At 43.9% G+C, this 11812-nt stretch overlaps 1 protein-coding gene across 3 annotated transcripts in view; it reads right to left on the reverse strand.

Moving 5' to 3' along the window:
• LOC308103487 (uncharacterized protein) overlaps positions 1-10490 on the reverse strand; it is a 38256-nt gene extending 27766 nt beyond the window's left edge. Inside the window, exons 1-5 of one of the 3 annotated variants that reach the window (XM_080453462.1) lie at positions 8247-8458; positions 7994-8059; positions 6068-7533; positions 839-4496; positions 179-496 (exon numbers count right to left, since the gene is read on the reverse strand). In XM_080453462.1, the coding sequence (XP_080309588.1) occupies positions 179-496; positions 839-4496; positions 6068-7533; positions 7994-8035 (5484 nt within the window). In that variant the 5' untranslated portion in view covers positions 8036-8059; positions 8247-8458. Of the gene's footprint in view, positions 1-178; positions 497-838; positions 4497-6067; positions 7534-7993; positions 8459-10271 lie in introns of those variants that run through there. The other 2 variants (XM_080453464.1, XM_080453463.1) reach the window with 2 other exon arrangements.
• Between the last annotated feature and the right edge of the window lie 1322 nt (positions 10491-11812).

The raw sequence follows: 11812 nt of genomic DNA on the forward strand, positions 1-11812 counted from the left end.
AATTCATTCAGACATCGCACGCACTCACGCACGCACGCACGCACGCACGCACGCACGCACGCACGCACGCACGCACGCACGCACGCACTCACTCACTCACTCACTCACTCACTCACTCACTCACTCACTCACTCATCTAATATACTAAAGCTTTACTGTACATGTCTGGCACACATACATAATTTCTCTGCATCGGCTGTGGGTCCATCAAATGCTGTTTGAGTCCAGGTAGTGTAGGCTGGGAAGGTAGAGGAACCACAGGCATTCTTGGAAGTGCTCCATCAGACACTAGAAGACCTGATGTCACTTTTTTGTCTGCTCCAATACCAAGTAAGCTTGAAGTTGCTCCATCAGACACTAGAAGACCTGGCTTCGCTTTCTGGTCTGCTCCATAACCAAGTAAGCTTGGAGGTGCTCCGTCAGGAAATAGAAGACATGGCTTAACATGCAGGTCTGCCCTGCCATCAGTGACTGACAACGCCATCCCTCCAACAATCTAAACAGGAAACAATCAAATAAGGAACGAAGCAATTACACTGGCCTCTCTACTCCCAACATGCAGTTGATTTACTGGGTTGTACAGTAGTAACATTTTACAACAGAGAAAAGTGTCTCTTATGAGGAATGCCTCTGTGAGGAATTCCTCTGTTGCTACAGACAATGCATGTACATTCTTGTATGTTAGCATGATACCCTTGCTAATCGTGCTAACATGTTGCACTTGTTGGAAGTATATTTTATCGCAGTTAACTTATAAATGGATGGAAATTCCAAAGTGTTATGTAACAAGTTATTTAAAAACATTTTACATGCAAGAACAATACGTGGCTAAACTGACCTCTGTGTTGAGCTGTTCCTGCTTTTCTCTGCTCTGCTCTGATTTCGCTGGCTCTCGGGGGAGGTATTTCTCTAAATAGTCCGGCAGCTTGATGTCGTTAAAGGAAGGAAGTGGAGGGCCTGAGTCACTGACCACAGGCCGGGCTGCCTTGCCATCAGCCAGGGCAGAGTTCTGGTTGGCCAGCATCTCGTGGAACGGGGCTACATGAGTAGGACTAGGCAGCAGCGGTTGGGGTACTACTGGGGGTCTAGGCTGGGGAGCTTCGGTAGGTGACACGTCTTCAGTGTCTGCCTGGTCATGAAACTCATTCCTCTTCCCCCTGGGAGTCCGGAGGCTACTGAAGATGCAGCTCCCCTCCAAGCGAGACTTCACCTTGGGCTGCTCATCTTTCGTCTCCTCTGCCGACTCTTCCTTTTTCTCCTCTTCCTCCTCCTCGCCTTCTTCTGTGGTCATCCCCCTCAGCCTAGAGCGAAGGTCCAGGCTGTTCAGCAGCATGCTCCTGTCCGCTACACTGACTCTGGCTGGCTTCAGGCCGGCTTTAGTGCTTTTGCTATGGAGCTCGTTCAAGAAGCTGGAGGCCGCGTCCAAGCTGTATTCCTTCCTCTTCCTCAAGCCAAACTTGAATTCGTCAGGGTCAAAGGTTTTTTCAAAGCGATCCTCCTTGATGGCCGGCAGTGCAAAGGGGGGCTGGGGGGCGCGTAGGTGGCTATGTTTACGAGGCGGCAGGGAGAAGGGAGAACACAGTTTCTTGATTTTATCGATGAAGTCGTCATCGTCGAGGTCACCTGACACGTCCAGAAGGTCACTCTCACTGACAGAATAACTCAGTTTGGGCTCAGGGAACTTGAGCTTCTGTTTTGGAAAGTCCACATCTAGCCAGCTGGAGGGGGCATCTCGTTGAGATGAGGAATCACCTCCACTTAGCCTTCGCGATGAAAGTAGCTTATAAGAACTTAGAAGCTTAGAAGAACGCTGGGCAGAGTCTGAGCTCAGTTTTGTGGTCTCGCTCAGTTTTGTGGTCTCTGTTGGAGTGGGTGCTTTGGTAGTTACAGCTGTGCCCAGGAGTGACCCGGGCTTATCATTAACTTTGTGGCCTTGTGGGAAGGGGTGGATGTCACCATTTACAATGGGTGAAAGTTCATTTGCCAGAAGAGCAGGTTTCTTATCATTTCTCCTGTTCTCCACAGTAATTGTGGTGGTGGAGTACTGTGCCCTCTCTATCATGTCCTCATTGTCTGTGCTCATTTTCTGTGCCCTTTTTGACATCTCATGCTGTTGGTGGATAGCAGTAGCTTTCATTAAATCCCCTGAACATTTGATTTCTGGGGACACGGTATTTATAATTGAACTTTTAGTCACAACATGTACATCTTCTCCCTCACTGCTTGTGGATGAGGGAATGGGAGAAGGAGGAAATCCTTGCTTTTCTGCTGCAACCGGTGCTTCTTTCCGCTTAATTTGGTGTGTTTGGACTTCATTGGCAGAGTTTAGTGCCAGATCTTTATTCACTGTTTTTACACAGCCTCCTCCAACCGCCATAGATGCTTCAACAGGCTTAGAGTGGGAGAATTCCTGCATAGCATCACAAGTTCCATGCGTATGTGAGTCATCATTAGATTGCTTTGTTTTTGCCACAGACACAGGCTTAGGCTGTGGTTCCCCCGTGACCGCTACTGGCAGGGTTTCTGTTCCAGGGCCTGTTGTAGCTTTTATAGCTGCCCCTTCATTAGGAGGTTGTTTGACAAGCCCTTTATCACTGTCTGTCACGCTAACAGTGTGATTTGTCTGGGAGCCATTAGCAATCGTGTTATCGAGTTGTGCTGTAGCTACCTGACTGCTGGGCTTTGTCTGAGAAGTGACGTCTAACGATCCGATTGTTTTCCCCAAACTTTGTACCACTGGCTCTGGTTGTTTGGGTGCAGGCTTTGATATATCTTTAATAAGATTTGTTGCTTCTTTTCCCTTCATATAAGCTTTGCTGCTACTCTCTCTCTCCAGGGTGTCCTGTCTACTGTCTGAGGCTGTGCCATAAATCGTATTTTTATCCAAACTCACAGAATGTTGGCCATGTTCATAGACCTTTTCCATGTCTTTCTTCTCAGCCTCCAGGGTTTTTTCGGTGTCATTCTTTATCGGCTTCAATGTTTTCTGTTCGTCTTTGCTTTTAGGCTGATTTGGGTTTGGTGTGTCATTCTTTATCGGCTTCAATGCTTTCTGTACATCTTTGCTTTGAAGCTGATTTGGGTTTGGTGTGTCATTCTTGACTGATTCTGATGCATTCTGAATGTCTTTATTTGCATTCTTATTTCTTATTGTTGTGCCTTTGCTTTCTGGTTGTGCCGCTTGCTTTATGTCTGTTTTCTCTGGCTGTTTTACCTTCACTTTTGTTTTACTTTCAGGCTGCCTTGGCTGCTGGTTATTTAATTCAGCAGGTGCACCTGGCTCCTCAGGAGCTGGCTTTTCAATAAGAGGCTGTACCAGAGGCAAGGGGGAGGGGGCTGATGTTCCACTGTTCTCCTTGGAAACATTTTGCCTCTCCTCAACAACAGAGACACTCTGCTCCACAGCTCTCTCCCCCTTTTGGGGTAAAATATTCAGATTCCTATCAATAGGCTCCTTTGTTGTTCCACTGTTGCAAACAGCAGTATCCTGTCTGGCACCTTTGTTAACAGGGGGCTTTATCAATACCCCCTTCTCCTTTGCTGGTTTGTCAATGTTGTCTTTTTTACACAACAAATGTATCTGTTTGTCTGACGCATCCAGAGCTTTACTGGTTTCAGTGGGTAACTGTTTCTCCATATTTGATTTACTGTCTAGGGATTTATCTGAGGGTAATGCTACGGTCTCTACAGGCTGTTCTGTGAGTAAGGCAGGCTTCTCAGTGCCACCAGGCTTCTCCTGCTTACTGACTGAGCTGTCTGGTTTGATGTCATTATTTTGACTGGTGGGGCTGGTTGGCTCTCTACTTTTCCTTTTCTTAGAGCGGGAGCCTGTCCTGCTTGGAGCTTTGGATTGAGCACTAATCTCTGGCTGTTTGCATCGACTATCTGTTTCAACAGAGTTATGTTTCATAGGTAACTCTGTTTTTGAGGCCTCTTTTACCTTTGTTTTAGAAACAGCCTGGTGTTTAGCAAGAGGAATGTTATCCACTGCAGTGGTATCTGGTCCTGCTGGTTTAGAGCTTGTCTTTAACATATCTGTAGTTGGTGTTTTGTCTTTACTAGCAGGTTTACCCTGAACATCCTGTTTTGATGACTCTGACCCAACTGTTGTGACAGAACTGGAGGATTTTGGTGACATTCTTTTCATTTCTGTCTTTTGGTGTGCTGTTTTGTCCTCTAATGTGCATGCCTCCGAAAAATCCCTTGCACGCTCTTTTACTGTCTTTAGTCTCTCTGTAGGTGGAGCAGAGCTGGACCTGGCATTGCCATCACGTTCGGCTGATTTTGACCTGTGACCCAGCAACCCCATCTCTCTGGTGACATCTGCCTTCAGCTTGTTGGTGACTTTCCGGGCTGGGGACACATCTGCACTCCTGGGGCTTTGGGCGGCCTTCCTGGGACCCCCAAAGGCCTGATGCTCAAAAAGACTTATCTTATCAGCAATCCTTCCAATGACTGGCTTTGACTGTTCATCCATTTTCTTCAGGTCCAGTGGTCTGAATATGTGAGGAGATAAAATGTTTTAATGCAATGAAAAATGTGTATAACCAACAGTATATGAAACAAAGTAAACTTTTAAGCTAAAGTCTGTGAATGTGACACATTCTTTGAATGTGTCAAATAATGTGTCATGACTCATGAGCACATTTATCAACAATTATCTGAGCTTCATTTTAGTACACTCATATAAACAAAACAAAGGGTTGCTATGTTTACATTATGACTCACGCACTTTTTCCTCAGTATGTGAAAGCAAAAACTTAATCTTAGACACCAGCTTGATACACAAAATTAAATCTTAATCCTAATCTTCAAATTGTAAAATGGTGCATTTGTTCATTATAACAGCTGACTTTCATTTGTATTGTCTTTTTGTGTTAACTCATTCACTGCCAGAACTTTTTTATTTTTGCGTTTGACAAACTGCCAGAGATTTTTCATAGAAAAAGAAAGTACTCAGGAGCCAAGATACAAAATGTTTAAGTTTTAAGTTAACAAGGAAGTGGATTGGAGTCTAGATCTTCAACAAATCATATCTCCTTGGTCTTTAGGTTAAAAATTAAATAAATAAATAAGAAGAAAAAAAAGAAGAAAAAAAAGATTTTTTTTTTTGAAAAAATTAAAAGTCGTTTTAGTCGTTCTTGGCAGTGGGGGCTTAAAGGACAAAAGTCGTTTTAGTCGTTCTAGGGATATTTCGCTTTCAAAAAAACGTTTGGTCATTTTATCGTCTACTCAGGCTTTTGTGAGCCCCCCAGACCGTTTTTAAGTTGCTTGATTTAGTATTTAGATATTTGATAATCATTTTATCAGACACGCCCCCTTCCTATACAAACCCATTATAATTTCAAACTCCCATTTTTAACCTGTTAGATTCATCAAAAACCTTGTCAAAGTCCTTGGTTCTGGTGACTCACCCTGCCCTCCTAATACGCGAGGGGGCCGTGTTTTTTTTTTTTTTTTCATTTTCCAAAAAACATATTAAAAATAAATGAAAAAAGTTATCGAAAAAACACGGCCCCCTTGCGTATTAGGAGGGCAGGGTGAGTCACCAGAACCAAGGACGGGTGTTTTTGACAAATCTAACATGTTAAAAATGTTTTAAAAAGTTTGAAGTTATAATGGGTTTGTGTAGGAAGGGGGCGTGTCTGATAAAATGAATATCAAATATCTAAATACTGAATTAAGCAACTTAAAAACGGTCTGGGGGGCTCACAAAAGCCTGAGTAGACGATAGAATGACCAAAACTTTTTTTGAAAGTGAAATATCCCTTTAATGGTACAACAAGATACCAAGGTTGTGGCTCTTCGGAGCTCTTTCGGAGCGGGAACTTTGGGGGGTGGGAGGGGTAACATACACTGTTTTGTATGCTTTTGTCTTATTGACCTGTATGTGAAAATAGAAAATACCAATAAAAAAACAAAAACGTCTGACTTTCATTGTCTCATACACGTATTGTAGTTGATAGAAAAGTGACTATTCATTGTTTCATTTATAAACAAAAGACAGTCAGGCACTTATCTTCCTGAATCTGAACAGGCACCTTCGGGGGGAAAAACAAACACCAACCTTGTGTTTATGTCAGGTTTGGTCTTCTCAGTGGCTTCTTCTTTAGTATTCTCTAGTCTTGACTGAAAATGCTGAATGGGGTCCACAGGCATGTCTGTTGGTGGACGCATGTCTGTTGGTGGACCTGTGGATTCAGTATTCACCAGCAACTTCTTTGAAAAAATCTTCACCTCACTCCGAGACACCTTCACACTCCTGCGTTTGGACTCTGGAGTCTCTGTCTTCCTCACCACCTTGTAGGGGTTGTCAGCATAATCCATGTCCTCCTGACCGTCAACCACACAAGCCACAGTGGCTACAAAGGTTGAGTCTGAGTCCTGAAAGTCTTCCAGTGGCATGCCCGTAGGTGTGTCCTTACTACCAGCGTGGGAGGCAGACTTGTTTTTCCCTCCTTCAGGTGAGGCCTCAGAGTTGGATTCCTGTTTGAAGGAGGAGTTTGCGCAAGTCTCTGCATTTGCAGCCTGGGGACCAGCCAATAGGTTATCTGATGTAGGTGAGACCGCGGGGGCCTTAGAAGGTGTGCTCTCCAGGGGACTGTTCCCGCCATCTCCCTGGATGTTCTTCCTGGATTTCCTCCGGCTCGCCGCATTTTTACGCCCCATGCTGTCAGCGTCTGTCTCCTCAGCTTTAGGTTCAGGTTCAGGTTCAGCTTTAGGTCCTGACCCTGTGTCTATGCGCGGTTTCAGTGACACTCCCGCAAGGGCGCTGTAATGAGTTTGTGCACCGACAGCAGGCCGCAGAACTGCTGTCCTTTTCTGCTCAGACCCCTCTGACCGGAAGACCTTTGGTGAATCAACAACACCCTCCGATGATTTTGATTTGGAGATAACTTGGAAGCTCTTCTTGACCGTTGTATTGACGACTTCCTGTACAGTGCACGTGTCATCCCCGCCGTGAGTCACGCTGGTCTCCTCCAGGTACACCTGGATCCTCCTGCCTGCCGGGGAGTGAACTTGACCGTGAGCCTGGAGTTGGGTGTGAGCCTTGTCAGGGTGCCATGCCTCTCTCCGCTCAGAAGAGGAAGACAGATGAGTCAGATGACTTGCATTCTTCCCAGAGGCGGGACTCCAGCTCGCCGAAGGACCGTTGCTCTCCTCTACAGCCTCCACAAACTCCTCCTCTGAGAGACTTCCTTCTGTTGGCTCGCTGCTGGCCGCGGGTGGGCCGCCTCTGTGGGCAGACTGCGCGGCGTCCTGCCCTTCGCAGGAGAAATTATCCCTGGAGAGAAAGAGGAGCTGTTGGGGCTTGAAACTTGGTCCCTCCTCCTCCCGTTGTTCCCCTGCCTGGGGGCCTCTCACACGCTCCTGGTTGTCCTCGCTTTCTCCCTCTGACCTGGGCTTCTGCTCGTTGGTTGGAGAGTCATCCTCGCCAGTAGAGCTCAGGGGACTCCGTCCTCGCCAAGGGGAGAACCAGCTCCCAATACGTCCCAAGACCCCAGGACTCGGTGGCTCCTCTGGGCTCTGGGACTGAAGACAGAAAGTGAATGAACTCAATAGAAATATCTCAACTTGAGAAATATGAATTTTGGCGTGTGACTGTGTTGCAATGCGTCACATTTCGAAGTTGAAAATCTGTTATTTTCGGCAAGCAACACGGTCATACAAAATGAAGTATAAAGTACAAACCAGGCCTTATTAAGCATGCATAGGTTTCAATTGTATTATAAGCACACTTCAACTGAGCTGATCGAAGCGCAGAGGTTAAATTAACTGTATATGCTATAGACCATATATATACCATATACTACCATTTAACCGTTAAGTGGTAATATAAGTATATGGTATATAGTATATAGTATATACAGTATGTCACAGATGGTGCACAATGATGATCCATGGATTATAGATACTGAAATTACAGCATATGTTGTAGCATAGCCGTGCATCTCTCAGCATTAACAAAAGTGTGCAGGAATGCTTAACTTACCGTAGGAAATACCAAATCATTCAGACTCTTTATGTAGAACATGTTTTTGGTTTAAGACAAAAACACCTACAGACCATAGGAAAAAAACATAGTCATTCCTCTTGCGTAAAGAAAAGAAAAGAAAAAAGGGGGAAAAGAAAAAAAGAAAAAAGAAAAAGCACAAAAAAAGAGCAATTCTACAAAAAGTTGTTCTGCCTTGGTAGCGTGAAAGACCCGAAAATATTAATCTGGGTAAGTAAAAGAACAAACTCACCCTCAATTAGAGGAAAGAAGAAAAGTTTTTTGTCTTCTCCAGCATATAAACGGCTATCCTATCAGAGTATCAGCATGAACTGACAAAAGTCCCGCACATTAGTGCACTGCTCTCAACACAGTGCAGATGCATGCATGCCTAACGGATAAACCTCACTAATGTGCCAAGTCAGATCCAAGGATTCCAAGTGCAGAGCAGTTATACAGAACGACATGCGTGCGGTTGTCTGGAATAGAAGGTATGTGCGCTGTGTCTGGTTGGTAACCGAATGACTCGCCCCAAAACACGCTCTCCCCCCACTTATTTCGCGGACCGCCCCCTCCCAGCGGTTCTTGAATTTCTTGTATTTCTTTTACTGAGGATAAGGTTAGAAATAAGTTTAGGGTTAGGCATAGTTTCACTGAGGTTAAGATTAGGAATAAGGTTAGGTTTTATTGCGCTCTCTTTTCTTTATATCTTGTTACGTTTTCTATCATTATTCTATTGTTCTTATTAGCCTACATATGCTGCTGCATTGTCTGAAGGAAGCCAAACCAAAATAAGTTTTACTCTTATGTACCTGTACACAAGATCTAACAATAAAGTACGAACCTTGATAGATTACTGAGGTTACGTTTAGGAATAGGTGGAATTCCAGGTGGCGACCGTTCCAAGGTCGCCGGATTTGCCCCAGGGCGACTGTGTTTTGGGGCGCGCGTTTTGGTATTCGTCTGGTTAAGTTCTGCCCTTACTTTGGAGCGGTGCGCACACGCAGCCTAGTGGTGGTAGCACAGCTCCATCCCATCCCAGCAAAACTTTTCCAAGGGAAGAAATGACCAGTGTTGCCAGGTCTGCTTATGATAAGCGACTTTGGGCTTGCCTTGTTTTGTCTGGGAAGTTGCTTGTAAATTATTGGTGGTTGCGTGTTGCGTTTTTTTGGGGCTTGTAGTTGCTTGTTTCTAAAGTGTAGTTGCTTATTTGGGCTTGTTTCCTAATGTTGTTTAAACCAGTGTTTTTCAAACATTTTCAAGTCACGGAAAATATTTTATGCCAGGGATCCCCATACAAGATTTGTGTTGTTCAAATGTTTTCTTCAAGATTTTTTTGGTTGAAAATAGCAGAAACAAGCTCACAACGATCGCGACGCGTTGTGGGAGATCGGCTATTTTCAAAAGGCCAATGTATTGTAGCGACCCCGCAAAAGACCCGGTCTTAACTTGCTCCTCCAAAGGAACTTGCTCTCTCTCTCACCGTGGCTTGTTGTTACCTACCTGTCTACCGAGCTAGAGGCCGGGGCTCGTCTCCAGCTTCGGTCGCGAAAAGCGATATAGTATTATGTTTAAAGGGCAATGGGCTCGCTTCTTTTGGGCTTGTTTTCATAGACCTGGTTACTTATTTATCTCACAACATCTGGCAACACTGGAAATGACGCATGGACTTTGTAGGTCTTCATACTGTAACCATAGTGCTGTAAACTGCTGCAGAACACTGTCTGGTTTCAGCGGTCTTTCATTTGGCGGGCCGCTCAACGGCTCAAGTCACATTTTCCATGCAGCGTCGAGGAACTAATTAACCCTTTAATCAAGGGTATAGGAGCGAATCGTTTCTTCTCTTTCTCGTCAGATAAAAACGGTTTAAGCTCAGACACATGGTGGCACAGAAAAATAAGCTAAAATGCTGGGTTGGCCAAAAAAAAAGACCTTTTACAACTTCACTTTGTTTTAGGTTTTCACAGAGTCCATTTAGAGCGCAAAGGCTTTAAAATAAACCTCGTTTTATGATTTAATTAGCTATATAGCTCTGTGAGCCGGTATCAAATTGGCTTCATTTGGCTACTGTAGTGTTTTCCTTATTTAGCTTTTCATTGGACCTGTTAAAGTCATTGGAATGAGCAAAACGTCGAGGAAAAAGTAGGAAAATACTACATGAACAGTGCCATACATGCATAACCTGCCCGAGTCTATAAACTGTAACAAATGATCTTGCTAGCCTATCAGCGACTACATAAAAGGTTATGCAAAACAGGTTAACACAAGGGTATCTTACCATCATTATAGGCTAATGTGATCCTTTCTCTTATAGAATCTTGTCCAGCAAGTTGCAACACGCTACAAAAAGCCACTTGAAGTCGAAACCCCTCCAGCAGTGCCTCCGCCTCTCTGGGGTAAGTTAGACCTGTGTCTGTCTGACGGACGGAGGTAGTGGTGCTTTATGAATATTTATTGTAGACCCACTTTAACGAGAAAGACAAGTCTTTGTCAAAGCTTGAGACAGCAATGTCTGAAGTAGAGTTGCAAGCTATTGATCGCACTGTTAGGGCTGGCGTAGGTATGGGCTACAGGTGGAAGGAATCTGGCCGGACCAGTAGCACACCCATAGCAATAACCCAGCCATGGTGGTGACTCAGCGCGGTTATTGTGCAACAAGCTGTTTACACAAAACTAACGGGAGAGACAAAACTATGGGTCTCACCCTCACCCTACTTTTGACCAGTGGTGGAACAAGTACTCAAGTGTTTAACTTAATAAAGTATCAATACTGCAATGTATAAATACTCTGTTACAAGTAAAAGTCCGGAATTTGAAATGTACTTGAGTAAAAGAACTAAAGTATTAGTATCAAAATGTGCTTAAAGTACCAAAAGTAGAAAGTACTCATTATGCAGAATGTCCCATTTCACAAGTTTCAAACCTTTAGAAAATAGTAGATCTACAAGCTCACAATGCATTGCATTGTGAGCTGTAGATCGGCTATTTTACAAATGGCTGAAATGTGTATTGGGCTGAAGTGGTTAATGTATGTTTTGTAATAATAATTAAAATCTACAAAGTAACTAGTGACTAAAGTTTTCAAATAACTGTAGTGGAGTAAAAGTACAATATTTGCCCTTGAAATGTTGTGGAGTATAAGTAAAAGCACTGACAATTGGAAATACTCCAGTAAAGTAAAAGTACCTCAAAACTGTACTTAAGTAAAGTACTTGAATACATGTACTTGTTAATTGTTACTTTACACCACTGTCACACACACAGTTTTATGAACAATTAGGCTACATTTATTCTGACAAATGTAAATGTGTCATTCTGTTTCTGTGCCCCACTACCCCTCCCCCTGTGTGTGTGTATTTGAATTATTCATCTGCTGCTGAAGCTGAAACCTGTCTTCTTCACACCCATGAAAAATTCACACATAGCAGGTTGTTTGTGTTTTCTTTCTCTTAACAAAGTGCCTTGGAACTAGGCCTATAAAAGCAGTGGGCTTATCCACAAATATAACCTATAGCGATCGCAGAATTTACCGCATAATCATCAAAATGGCGCATAATTATGCGGGGGTAACGTTTTTTCAAAAAGGCCGCATCGCATCGCATAATATGCGCGTCGCATCGCATATGTCCGCATATTTCGCAACTTTTCACATATTTAGCATTTTCCGCAACTTTTCGCATATCGCATATTTCGCATATTGCCGCATATTGCCGCATATTTCACAACTTTCCGCATATTTCGCAACTTCACGCAATTTCACCGCATAAAATTGCAAAAAAAAACGCATATTTCATCGCAAAATCAAGGATTTTAGCCCGC

This window comes from Gymnoscopelus braueri (genome assembly GCF_963280865.1).
Source record: "Gymnoscopelus braueri genome assembly, chromosome: 16".
NCBI classification, from domain to species: domain Eukaryota; kingdom Metazoa; phylum Chordata; class Actinopteri; order Myctophiformes; family Myctophidae; genus Gymnoscopelus; species Gymnoscopelus braueri.